This window comes from Micromys minutus (assembly GCF_963924665.1).
Source record: "Micromys minutus genome assembly, chromosome: 25".
Taxonomy (NCBI): Eukaryota; Metazoa; Chordata; class Mammalia; order Rodentia; family Muridae; genus Micromys; species Micromys minutus.
The window spans coordinates 4,865,509-4,879,755 of record NC_137960.1 but is presented as its reverse complement, the minus strand read 5'-3'; the positions used below and the strand labels follow the sequence as shown (position 1 = coordinate 4,879,755).

Below are 14,247 nucleotides of genomic sequence, written 5' to 3'. Positions count from 1 at the left end.
TGAAAATGTGAGTGAAACTGAACCCTCCCATTTTAATTAGTAAAATAAAGGGAAGCCAGTGACTGGGTGGGATGAAGGAGGCGGAGAGGGCTGAGCAGTCGGAGGAGGTCAGAGAGGTTGAGGAGAGGTCTTGGCAAGATGGAAGTTCCCAAGGACCAGTTAGACCCAGGTGGGATTGATTGGTGTTAAACAGCTATGAACATTAAGAATTTTACAGATATAATATCTCATATAGAAGGGCAGTTTGTATCTTTGTCTATTTGATGCAGTCTTGCTGTGTAGAGGATTTGCTGATTGAGAGATGAATATATAAACCTGTATAAAAAGCAAAAAAAAAAAAAAAAAAAAAAAAAAGCAAAAAAAAAAGAAAAGAAAATGTGAGTGAAATAAACCCTTTCCTCCCTAACTTACTTTTGAGTCATGGCGTGTCATTATAGAAGGTAACTCTGACTAAGATTGGAGGAAGTGTCACTGGGGTAAACTTTGAGGTTTCAAAAGCCCAAACCAGGCCCAAGCTCCTGCACACTCATGAGAATGTACTAACCCTCTAAAACTGTAAGAAGCCCCGGATCAAATGCTCTCCTATTAGTTGGCTTTTCACAGCAACATAACCATGCTCAAGGTCAAGCCCAATGCTTCAGGACACTAAGCAAGCCTCCAAGCCACATCCCCAGCCCTTCCGTCTTCTTATTTTACACTAGAAATACAGCGTATAATTAACTGTGCACATAATAAATGATCACATATTTGCAATCCCATCATCATTTTACCCCATTGAATCCTGTGCTATTTTAAGATTTTCAAAGTGCAATTTTACCTTTCCAAAAAGGACTAGCAAAAGGCTTATTGGCAATACCCTGCTTTTCCTTAAAGGAAGGAGGGACAAGGCAGTCCTGCTCTATGGAGTAAGGCGAGGGTGTGGCTGCACTCCAGCACAGCAGGGGACAGAGAGCAGGACAGAACCCTGAGGCTGACTCTGTGAGTGAGGGCAGGAGACTCTCCTCTTCCCACGAGGATCAGGACTGCTGTATGAAGACTAGAGGGACTTGGCCTAGTTTTGACTTTAAAGTGAGATTTTAGCCATTTTCCTAAAACTCACATGTTTACATTGCCTTAAGGAAAAGGTGAACTTCACACATAATTTAAGAATAAATTAAGAGGCCAGAGAAATGGCTCATCAGTAAAAGTGCTTCCTGCTGTTGAGAGCACCTGAATTCAGTTCCCAGAACCCATGCTGGGCTACCAACCACCACCTAACTCCAGCTCCAGAAGACCTAATGCTCTTTTCTGGCCTCTGTGGGCACTGTACTCATGCACAGATATACACACCCCTGACATACAAACAAAATAATTCTTCAGAAAAATAAAGAGTAGCCATGCGGTGGTGGCTTTATTCCCAGCACTCAAGTGGCAGAGGCAGGTGGATCTCTGTGAGTTTGAAGCCAGCTTGGTCTACAGAGTGAGTCCCAGAACAACCGGGACCATGCAGAAAAACCCCGTCTCAAAAAAACAAAACAAAAACAAAAAAAAAAACAAAAACAAAACAAAAAAAACCCCAAAAAACAAAAACAAAAACAAAGAACAAAAAAACAAAAACAAAACAAAAAAACAAACCCCAAAAAGAGTAAAATAAACTTTTTGGGAAAAAAAAAAAAAACTTAAAAAAAAATCAAGGTAGTTTTGATTTGCGTGATAGTCTGAGCCCCAAAGAACATAATCAAAGGCAGCTGCCAAACCTGATGACCCGAGGTGCATGGTCAGGACCCACACTATGGAGAGAAATGATTTCTGCAAGTTGTTTTCTGGCCTCCACATGCATGCTGTGGCGTGAACATTAACTCATACAATTTTAACCTTTTACAGATGTCACCATAAGCAAGAGTACCTTACCATTAGATAATTTCCTTAACGGCTCTTCAATCTTTAATGAAGACTATCGAGAACACAGCCTGTCTCCTCCTCATCCCAGTTATTTACATGTTGGGGGTGCTGAGGAGCTAGCGCCTTGTGCATCTAAGGCAGACACTCTTTACAACTGAGGTACCCACACTCCTGGAGCTAGTGAGACAGAGTCTCACTATTTACCTGGGCTGCCTTTGACATTCTTCTTTCTGCCTTACCCTCCTGAGTGCTGGGCTTAGAGGCACCCAACCTAACACCTGCTTCAGGAACTGGCATATAATCTGATAAATGTTAAGAATACTGAACACAGCTGTTAAGATGACTTGGGGTGATGACGCTCATCATGGAAGCCTGAGCTCAATCCGTAGGACCCAACTCCCCACAGCGGTCCTCTGACCTCCACACCACAGTGCACATGCATCCGCAACCATCACACATTAGACAGTTAGAATACACAGCCCCTGCGTAACTCTCAGTCCCCTTCCTATCACCCACAACTGTTTCTGATGATCTGGGAGATCTAAGTAGTGGACCCAGTACTTCTGATGCACTTATCACAAACATTTTTAAGGAGGATGAAACTGTCAAACCACCATCTAAGTACCATTAGTCACTTATACAATAATAAATACTGTACAGTTCCTAGTCACTAAAAGCACTATTTATGGTTGAGTTCTTTCAGCTAATCATTTCATGAGATTTCTACAAGGTCCAAGATCAAGCCATTACTATCAAGTATCAAATTTCAGCTCTCATATAGAAGGAATTCCAAAGCAAATCATACAACATAGGACAGGAGCAAGCACCACAGTTACTGTTTACGGTAGGCAAGCCACTTCTCAAATCAGCAGGATATGGAAGTACTAGTGCAATTCAACTCACTCAAAACCCCAGTACCATTAAAGCAGAATGGATAAACTGGAGGGCACCACAGAGAGTCATGTGTCTCTACAGTATCTGATTCTGGAGAGTGTACTAAAGCCATTTGAGAAGACATGTTTGAAACTGTCACTGGACTGAAGAATAAATTCCTCAAGCAAATGAAGGAAGGCTGGAGTGCACTGCACGGACAAAGCTGGCCACTGCCTCCTCTTTAGAAGATTAAGTGAGATTATATTGTAAGCCGAAGGCCAAAAGGACAACTCACGGCTGGATTCCAGTCTTGCTCCTCACTTGGGACAGTGGCATCCAGTGACAAGTCACATGTCTCTCAACCAGCACTAAGTGGGACTCAGGACTGATGATCTTCAGGGCTCTAAACTGCCCTGTTCCAGAGCCTACTTTACTAAGTCTTGCTTGAGTGACAACCAAATGTCAAGATTCTCACCATTTCATGCTTTTTAAAGCACACTCAAAGAACGTTCAAAATAAAACCAAACCAAACCTCTTGTTATAGCCTGGCGTCTCCACCACTGCGGGCTATTTGAAAGCCATTAGGAAAAGGCAGAGCATGTCTGCCAGATTTGAACAGGGCTTAAAACAGCAGCAGGAGCTGACAAGTATTAACCACCAATGATCACACTTCTCCCTCATTCAGTGAGAAAGAATCCTTCCAGCCCTTTACTCTGCCCAGAGACCTCTGACCTCAGCGGCTACTTCCTTATTGGCTCTCAGCTGCACATGGGGCTGGCTTCCTGCTCTAGCTCCCACACAGAATGCAGTCTTCTGCTTCAGGGGGTAAGCAGCAGACCTGGCTTCAACCCCTGGAGGCCTTGTACAGGTAGAGAAAAGGCTCTAAAGATGTCTTCTGCCTTCCACACACACATTACTAATAAATAATAGAATTGTTTTTAGTTGTAAAGGAATTCAACCTATTCTATCTAAAGCCAGGTCACCCCTCTGGCTTACACTCCCAATTTATTCTTTCAGTTTTTGCTATAGTACTGTAGTCTGCAACCCAATTTCCTTCTTTAAAAGCTCCTTATTATTGGAGTGTACAGTGTCTGAGGCCAGCAGGCTTAAGTCTTGCTCTGTGTAGTACCTAAAGCATCCAGAGCAGTGCCTGGCCAGTAAGGGCACTAAAATGACGACTCAGTACAACTCAGATCAGCATTAGTAAGACGATTTACTGGCAATGTGTGTGCCCAGGAGCTTATCTGGCACGAATACCATTAGACCAGTGTTCTATCAAAGGGGCAGAGGAACCATCCAATAGCCCCAAGGGAAGTTTAACAAGCTTATTTCACAACAACTGTTGTGAAGCACATAGTAAGGTGTCCTCTCTGCCACTGCATCATCCAGTCTGGGCACACTATTCTGACAACCGTAGTTCTTGGCAGAGGAAAGGCAGGACAGTGCCAAGAGTGCTTTCAGACAGTAGGAGAACAGCCTCTCCATGCACAGGTATGTAGAGCTGGGTGGGCTTGGGGGACAGAACAGTGGAAGACACTAAGTCTAGATAAGGGAAAGGCACAGTGGAAATGATCAGAGCAAGGGGACCACAAGCAACTGGAAGCAGAGATAGTCTTCGTCTTGGTGTCTTGCATACGAAAGAACACAGTGGTGCCAGGTATGACCTTGGATAAGTAACAGGAAATGAAGTCAGAGCACCCAGAAGGAAGCAGTTTTGTTCACATTCATATACAATAAAGGTTTTGATCTGTTTCATCATCTGACAATCTGAGATGCTACGTGTATAAATCAGTGTTGTGTCAGTTGACATTCAAGTCTTCTGTATGTTTGAGATGCTGCTAAAACCCCAGCTAATAGCATAGACCATCTGCATATTTTACGGTTTCAGCCTCTTGAGTGGGACATGTTTTTTGATAGTTTGCTCTGTGTTTTAAAGACAGGGTCTTTCTATGTGACCCTGGCTGTCCTAGAACGTGTTATGTAGACTTGCATTCGTTTCTTCTACAAATAATACCCGCAGATACACCTGCTTCTGCTCCAAACACTAACCATCAGGAATAAAGGAAAGCACCCACTCTAACAGAGCTTACAAGGCAAAGGAAAAACAGACAAATATATGGTGACAATATTTGCACAGCCCCAGGCAGAGTAAGGCAGACAGTGCTTGGGGATCACAGCTCAGCTAGGGGTAACACGTTTCTGATCTGGAGACCCTTGTATGGGACTGAAGAGAACCAATCAGCAAGTGCAGAGAGAGGCCAGGCTGTGAGGAGAGCAGGCAGGGGCTTTGTTGGGGTATGGCTGGTTGTCTGTATTAGAAAGAATACAAGGGCAGAGAGACCCAAGTGGAAAGTGGGTCACACAAGGTCAGAGTGTAAGAGCAAGACGATGCTGGGCCTTTCAAACCTACCACACCGCACACTATGTGATCAATTAAACTCAATGATTAGAGAATATGCTTGCTGTCTTTCTCAAGGATGAGAGAACTGTGTTTGGCAGAGGCAGATATTCAAAGATGGAACAAAATAAAAGCAAACTCAGAAGTGTACTCTGACTTGATGCCTTCAGTTCTAGTTAAATGAACCAGGGTGTTCAAGCTCCTCTTCCACAGCTGCAAGGCCAGCCTGGTGATCAATGCTCACTGGCCTTTATTAAAACGAAGTTGCTGAGAACGAACGCTACAGTGCATCTTCTAGATCACAGCAGACTGTAAGACCCTTGGAGTCTCCTCAGGACCAAGCAGAGGACTGTGTATGGCTAAGCTGGTGGAGGTAGAGTGCTCGCTCAACAGTCTTGAAACCCAGGGCTCTATGCCCAGCACTGCGTAAACCAGCTACCGTGGTTCACGGCAGCTATCCCAGAACCAGGGAAAAAAAGCAGGAGGATCTGGAGTTCAAGTCCATCTTTGGTTCTGCAGTCATTTTAAAACCATCCTGGGATATATGAGATTCCCATCACAAAGATAAACTAATAAATATAAATATAAAGCAGAGACTCAGAGGCAGGCAGATCTCTGGGAATTCTAGGTCAGTTAGGGATACATAATGAGATTCTGTCTCAAATGGATGAAACAAAGAAAAGGAAAAAAACAGGAAGGGAAAAAATATTAATGACAAAAAGTTGTAGAATGAAGAGTTAATTACTTTGGAGCTTATTTCCACTTAACCCATTCAAGTTGAGAAAAGTGTTTCCAAAAGTCCTAAAACTAGCCCCTGCCTACTCAGCTAAGGCAGCTTGGCTAAGAATGTTTGAGAGACTGTGAGGCAGTGGTGATACATGCCTTCAATCCCAGCACTTAGGAAGCAGAGGCAGGTGGATCTCTGAGTTTGAGGCCAGCCTGGACTACAAAGTGAGTTCCAAGATAGCCAGGGCTACACAGAGAAAATTGTCTCAAAAAAAAAAAACAAAAACAAAAACAAAAAAAACCAAACAAAACAAAGCAAAGGTTGGGAAAAATCGCAGCTCTTTAGACTTGACTGTAATACCATCTACTGAAATTCCCTGCATCTGTAAATATTCAGGACACACAGCAACGATATCTATACACTGAATGGTAGGCAATAACTAAGAACACCAAGAATGATCAAATGAGCTCCCACTTGTGCCTCTGTAAAATGTGCATCGTGCCCAGCCACGTCACACAGTAGTCAGTTAGATTTCCCAAGTCACCCCGACTGCACATTGCTAGTAACAAACAGTCTACTGTTCCTTTTTTGAAGGTACACGTGGTCTTACAGATGAAGCAAAAATGTGAACTGTATGATGAAAAGTGGTAACCGAAACACAAATGCACACTCAGGAAAAGCACAATCAAAAGTCAGCTGCATACCCGAGAGGCAATTCCAACTTTGCTAGTTGGCATGGGAAATGCACACTCAGAACTGGAACCTGCCAAGCATCGGGCAGCCTTAGTCTTTGAATGCTCGCCAGTTTTGAGTTAGTGAACACAAATGGTTTCAGGGCTCAGGAGAGCAACAGTGCACATCACTCACGTTATCTGTGTGAAGGTGTTTAATACGTGGAGAATACAGAAATAAGGTCTGCTCTGGAAGGGTGCTAACTTTTATCGACATCACAAAGAGTCAGCAATGAAGCACTCCCTGCAGCATGCCCAGGCTCACCACTATTCTCATGACTTGCAGGTACTCAGCACTTGGGACATAGTACTCAACAAGAGCTAGGACTAGGAAGGGCCCAGGGTTAGGAGCCCTGGCTACTCTTGCACAGGACCCCACGCAGTGGCTTACAACCACCCACAGCTCTAACCAGAGAATGTGACACACTTTTCTGGCCTACACAGACATCAGGAATGTACATAGTACATACATACATACATGCATGCACACAGCCACACATACACACAATAATTTTTTTTAAACAAATTGTTAAACCCAGATGGAGGTAAAAAGAAAACAGAAGCCTCTGCACTGTTGAACTGACTGCAACTTTAAAGCTGTAATAAAGGAATAGAACTTTGTTTACTGGGGAGACACTCTGGTAGTGGGTGGGCTAAACCTAGCCAATAAAATTTACCCCTTCAAATAGACATCAGCCTTCATTAGTGCCCTTTCAATGAAGGAAAAGCAGGTCCACTTTTCATTCCAGAATGCTCAATTAAACCAAAAGCCAGTTCTTGTAGTTCACAAATCTTTTTGTTGTTGAGTGTACCTCACTAAAAACTTAGGTTAACATTCAGACCTAATGCCAATGTTTCTCAAAGTAATTCACAAAGAATGCATTAGCATTTGTTTCTCATTTAGACCCCACAATTCCCTCTTCTAACCATGGACTGTCTAAGCAGGGCTGTCTGTCTGTCTGCTCAGCCTGTGTGGGTGGAGCCTCTCTTCTGGTGCTGAGACAGGTCTCCAGGAACAGCCTGTCACTGTTCTTAGCCACTCTCCCTTTCCATTTGCTTCCTACACTTCCATTTGCAGGTCAAGCTAACATGGCTGAGTTCCTGGACACGGGCCAAGCTGCCCCCCCTCCTGCTGCATGTGTTCTTAGCAGCTTCGGCTGGTCGGAACCTGCTGCTGCCTCTCCTCTCCTGCTCCATCTTTCTGCATTCACTTCTGTTTTCCCCTTTTCTATAAACACGACACAAGAGAGCAAATGTATCTGCCTGCTTGTTTTGTGGGAACAAACGAAACGGTGTTGACATACATTGCAAGAGTGTCGAGAAGCTGGTTTTGCACTGGGAGCATCAGGAGTAAAGCTGATATAGTGTGGATGGTGAGAACTCCACACAACCCTGTGTCAAAGGTTCCTTTCCGAGGTGCTACAGAAGCAGGGAAACCTCTGGGCAGCAATGCAGTCTGTCTTTGCTACTTTGTGGGTTCTTCTTTTTTTTCCACCCTTTATCCCCTGGGTACACCTATCAGTAGACAGGAAAGGAAGGAAGGAGGGAGGGGGGAAGGGAGGAAGAGAGAGATATCCCTCAATATAATTTTTTCTTCTGGCTTTTCATTAGCACGACCACTAACAAACCAAAACTAACTCCCCTGAACAACAACCACACACCACCCTAGCATTGGGGTCCCAGCATTTATACACCTTGTAAACAGCCTCCAGAATCTAAACATTACACAATCGCAGAAACTGTCTGCAGCTGGAAAAACTACGCTAGAGTAGGAGGCAGATCACAGTCAGCGCCAGCATCGGGCCCCACAGCTGGGACTAAACAACAACCTTCTTACACTGTTTCTGAGAAGGACAGTTTTGTTTTGGAAGAAGCAAAAAAATCCAAATTCTCACTACATGGCAAGGCTTAAGTCATCAGGGGTGTGGCTTTGCAGAACATGGGATCCTGGTCCTTCCTCTTCTCCTTAGCCATGAGGTGAGTGGCGTCTGCTGTGCCGACACTCTCTACCACTGCTACCTGGCACCTCTGCCAGAGGCCTAAAAGCCATGGGCTCGTCCCACTATGATGTGGGACTTTGAAACCAGGAGGTAAGGAACCTATTTTTCTCTTTACATAAGCTAATTTCTTTGGTCACGTTGTAGAGAAAGGTGGCTTACTAATACAGGAAGTTAGGGAAGAGCAGTAACAACCTACAGTTTGACTTTTACAGTAAACATCCTTTCCACGTAGGAATGCGAGAATCCCAACAAGGCCAAATGTGCAACAGTGCTTAGGATGTTTCCCGCTAGCAGCACAGCGTGTCTCTTAAGTAGGGTGGGGCCACTGTTTTTTCCTCTTCCTTTGATAAACACCCTGACAAAAGCAACTTAAGGGAGATGGTTATGCTCTGGTGCACAGTTCATCACACTGCACCAGCAAGCAAGCACTGATGAACTAGAGACTACTGCTCTGCTGGCGTTTCTCTATCTTACACAGTTGCAGAGGCTCTGCCTAGGGAATGGTCCCTCACCAAGTGACAGTCAAGACAACTCTCCAGCCCCATTGGGCAGTCCCATAGACCCACCAGGTGATTCTGGATTCTGTCAAATTGATCATTAAATACAGGATATTAATCGTATTAGGAAAGCTAGGGTGGTAGGGAAGCTAGATTTGCACAAGATACCTGCTATATTGCTCTCACATGTGTCAGTGTGTGAGGGCATTTGTGAACAATGGAGCAAACCTCAGGAGCAATCAGAACCCCATCTGAGGTGCATTCTGTAGGGCTGCCTACACCCTGCAGTTCCCAGCACAGGGGCTCTCACCAATACACCCATGTATTATCATTCCCTTTGTCCCTGTTCTATTTCTCCTGGCCTCTCCTTGTGCTTCTTGGGATTCTTAGGCTCTACTTTTTAGGAGGCACCAGACTGGAAGAAGTGTTTAAATAACCAGCATGCAGCCTCACTATCACCTCCCCCACCATGAGGGATTAAAGAAGGAAACACCTATGTGAGCTGGCATTTATGGGGGGGGGGGGGGGAAGCGAAATTCCCTATCCTCCCTTTCTGTGGAACGTTGGTAAGGACTCATCATTGGCTCTGATGGGCTATTCTGTGCCCTAAACGCGCCATACATAATATTCACTTGATGTATCCCTCCCCCAAGAACTCAGAATAGGTGGAGAATAATCTTCTGCAGAGCAGTTCCATGGGCTGCTCATCCCCATCCTCTAGTTGAGGCTGCAAAAGATTCACTCACACATCGTTGAATTCCTCCAGGGACCTTGCAGGTGTAAACACGTCCAACAGACCAATCACCTGCAAGAACACATAAAAATCAAATAGTAGGAAGTAATGGTCCTCTTACAGTGCCTCTAAGTCAAAGTGCAACCACACCCGTGTCAGTGTTCCCACTCTACCCAGACTGTGTTTGTTTTATACTTTCTAACATTTCTTTTGGGGGATTGGGGGTTTGCAGATAGTATTTCATATGGCTCAGGCTAACTTGGACTCCAGGTCTTCCTGCTGCCACTCACCAAAAGCTTACAAACTCGAGTCACAACAGCTGGCTTATCACTCACATAATATCACAAAATTTGTTCACATGGCCACTAGTGTTTCAGACGACAAACACTACTATCTAAGTATGGGGGGGGGGGCCCTCTCAACTGCTAGAACCCGAGCATCTTAATATAAAGATGGTAAGTAAGCTCCGTATGCAGCGATGCACATAAACAGAAAGTCATCGTTCGACATCAGAAAGATGACTCATTCTTCCAGGGAACACAAGTTCAGCTTTCAGCATCCCATCAGGGGCCTCAAAGCACCTGCGACGACAGAGCCAAATCCAGATGGCGAGGCCCTCTTCCTCCTTCCACCGCACTGCACACATGTGCACAACCCCCCACACGTACACAAACATGTATAAATAGTTAGCAATTTAAAAAAATCCATCTTCAATTTTTAAAAAATGTTTCATTTTATGTTTTTCCTGCATGTTATATGTGTGTGCCACGAGTGCACAGTGCTCACTTGAGACCAGAAGAGGGCATCTGATCCCCTAGAACAGGAGTTATGACTGTGGGCCAACTCCCACAAGCTGTCTGTTTATATCCATACGCACATATACATAACCACAAAACAAAGAGATACATAAAAAAAAAGGTATTTGGGTAGAGACATAGCTCAGCAGTGACAAGCAGTGGTTGGTTCTCAGCCCCACAATGTGGCTCACAAGCACCCGTGATTCCAGTTCCAGGGATCTGACATCTTCCAGTCTCCAAGGTACTGAACCCCATGGTGCACATAAACTCCAGTAGGCAAACACACAGAAACCAACTAAATAAAAATAGGAAAGCAAATGCTTCCTAAGATCCTGGAGTAGTGCCGTCTCTGGGAAGAGAGTCCGTCAGGCTCACGGTGCCCTCACGCAGCAGGAGCCATCTGGACAGTGACTGAACTGGCGGAAGTGCACACAATGCACACAGAGCTCCAGTGTGCGCAGGAGCGCAGCGACTCACATTCTCATGCTTCATGTGCTTCAGCAGGCGCAGCTCTCGGTAGGTCCTCTTGGCGTGAATGATGGACTGGAAGGGTCTGGACAGCTTCTTAACCGCCACACGATGTCCCGTCTTTGTATCAAAAGCAGCACTAATTAAGGAGGAAGAGCAAAAAAGCCCACCATTAAAACTGATCCAGATACTATTTTTAATACTTTCCAGGCTATTTCATTTTCAAATTAAAGTTGTGGAAAGACACAAAAAGTAAAACCAGAAACCGAGATAAAGACTATAAGGACTCATTACCACCACCCAGAGATGGCTGCTATTTATTCAAGATGCTCTTTCTGTCCTCTTTTGCCTGTATCAACAGCTGGAAAGCATTTTCTAGATTCTCCAAAGCCCAGGTAAGGTCTCTGACACAACTGCTCAGCTTGTAGTTGTTGCCTGAAAGCAGCCAAATATGAGCCTATAAAATGGGTGTGACTGTGTCCTACTAAATTTCATGAAACCAGGCGGCAGCCTCTGCAGAAGCCAACACACTGGTAATCTTTGTATGTACCCGTGCCCAGGCCTCTGTCACCTTGAGACTACATGCTGGTCAAAGTAAAGGCCCCATGAATTACGGTGCTTCCAGGAGAATGAGCCCTTCCAGGTGTTGGCCACTTCCCAGAGACTGAGGCGCACACACAGCAGGAAGCCCTTGGGTGTGGAGAAGTGACAGAGGAGAATAGGCTCTCACAATAGTGCTGCACACAGTGACCACCAAATAAACCCAGGTGGACGAGCAGCAACATGAAACCACGACACTGCAGCACTGCACTGGCTGGTGCAGACTCTCCCTCACTAGTCTGTCCCTACTCAGGAGTCCTCCTTTCACCCCCGAACCTACATGGCTCCTCACTCTTTAACCATCCATTTGATTTGTGATAACACTCTTGGAATTTCTCAGCCTCCTTTCCCAGCCTTTTTCTACCGCTGTGGCAGTAAGCTGTGGCAGACATTTCTCTCACAGTGCTGTCACCAGAGGGTGCTCTCTCACAGGCACTTCTCTGAAGTGTGCAAGACCACTTTCCAGTTTCTTTTCCAAAGCCCTTGCTAGCAATCCTGAAGAGCCATCAATTTTCCATCACCCTCCAAATCCTGAATTTTCCATCACCCTCCAAAAGTCCGTCCTTATCAAAAAGTACCCCTCCACCCCCAACTTTTGACAACATTTTTGGCAACTATATCATCCAACTGGAGGGCATATCCAACGTCCTGTTTCCTGACCTCTCCAGAAACTCCACCTCATGCAGGGTCACGCTTCAGCCATCTCTCCCCAGCACTGACTTCCCCTCCAGCCTTTCAGCTTGCTAACCTCATCACTTCTCTCTCCAGCTCTCCTGTCTTCAGCCTCCTAACTGCTTGCTCCCGTGTACCCTTCCCTTGGATAAAGTCTAATCTTGGGTAACCTCAACCACCTAAATACCTAAGGCTTACCATGGTTAAATTACCATGGTTTAAAAAAAAAAGTACAATCAGACTGCTTCAAAATTTTTACTTCTGAACATAATTGCAAACACACTCTAAAACAGTGACTCCTGTCACGAGGTCATTTTCTATTCTGAAACGATTTCATGACTTCTCTCAGCCTTTCAATCACTCCTCCCCTTTCCTCGAGAGGGAGGTCCATGCAGCTCCATCTCCAGCTGCCCTCAGTCACTCCCCACAGTCTCTCTTGCTCCAAGGTACACACACCCTCTGATCAAAGCTGACAGTGCTTTGGAGCCGTCCCACGTCTTCTCAGCAAGTATTACTGGCTCAACTTGTGTGTGTGTGTGTGTGTGTGTGTGTGTGTGTGAGAGAGAGAGTGAGGGGGGAGGTAGAGACAGGTACAGAAAGACACACATCAACAGACAGGGAACTGAACCCAGGGACGTGAATGGTAGGCAAGCACTCTACCACTGAACTATTTACATACTAATGTCTCTACTGGCTTTAGAAAGTTTCCATATTCATTCACTCCTTTAGTTGATTCCCCTTATAGTTACTTCTATTATTTATCATGTACTTCTACTACTTAAGCTCCTGATAATGGAGTTCTTCAGGGGAGGGTCCTGTGCCACTTTCTCTCTTCTCGTCCTTATGACCTCCTCTGTAGCTATGTTACAGTTCAACAGGAAATTACCTCCAACTTGGCTCCCAGCTGGCCTTAAAACCACTCTATAGCCGAAGATAATTCTAAACTCCTGATTCTTCTGCCTCCACCTCCTGCACACTGGAACCACAGTTGTGCCACCATGTCTATCTTGAGGGAATCCTAACATTTTAGCAGGTGGGAGGGCACAAGCAGATAGCTCAGTGAATGAGGACACAAGCCTGACAAACTGAGTTTGAGTCCAGGAACTTGGTAAAAGAAGAAAACCAACTAGAAAATGTCCTCTGCCCTACACCCACCACGACACATGCACACCCTGTACATCCCTTCACACCAAACAAAGATAAAGGTTGTAGTTTTTACTTTGGAGGTGGAACTTAGCTGTAGATAGTTTGGGTTGGACACCCTATCTTTTCTGTCCCATGTCTGCCTGCTAAGGTACAGAACCACCCAAAGCTACCCTTCCATGACGCTCCGCTCCAGTGTAAGGCTAGACAAGCACAGTGAGCCCTGTGAAATGGAGAACATAACCCTCTGCTCCTTTAACTACTCCTGTCAGCTGTCTGGGCACAAGGATGAGAAAACTACAAAACTGACCATTTCAGGTTAAATGCCATCTACAAACCATAAAACCCTCAAAGCACATCTTCTCTCGAAATCTCTTTTCTAGGCAGCATGACGGTGGGCAGCCCAGGAGAAAATACATAAATATGGAGAACTCACATCCACAACTGTCCTCTTCCTGTCATTCCAGGAAAAAGACTCAACTGCTCCAACCACAAATTTGAGCATCACACTTGCTCCACTGAGTGTCTTGCCACTAAGCCAGATGAGAAAACCCGAGTTCAACCCTACAAGCTCTGACTTCCACACGTGTATGTGCAGACTCACACAATTCCAAAATAATAAATGACTATTTTAAACTCAAGGAATTTTCTTGGAATACAGAATGAAATGCACATTTCTTACCACGGCCTGTAAATTTCAGATGAGTTGACCAGGTCCCAGAGCTCA

At 45.1% G+C, this 14,247-nt stretch overlaps 1 protein-coding gene across 2 annotated transcripts in view; it reads right to left on the bottom strand.

Annotated features, from left to right (window-relative positions):
* The window catches only part of MAPK14 (mitogen-activated protein kinase 14), a 55,266-nt gene that overhangs the window by 22,088 nt on the left and 18,931 nt on the right, over window positions 1–14,247 (bottom strand). For both annotated transcript variants that reach the window (XM_080937563.1, XM_080937564.1), the window contains exons 2-3: window positions 11,115–11,244; window positions 9,854–9,912 (exon numbers count right to left, since the gene is read on the bottom strand). In XM_080937563.1, the coding sequence (XP_080793689.1) occupies window positions 9,854–9,912; window positions 11,115–11,244 (189 nt within the window). The remainder of the gene's footprint in view (window positions 1–9,853; window positions 9,913–11,114; window positions 11,245–14,247) is intronic.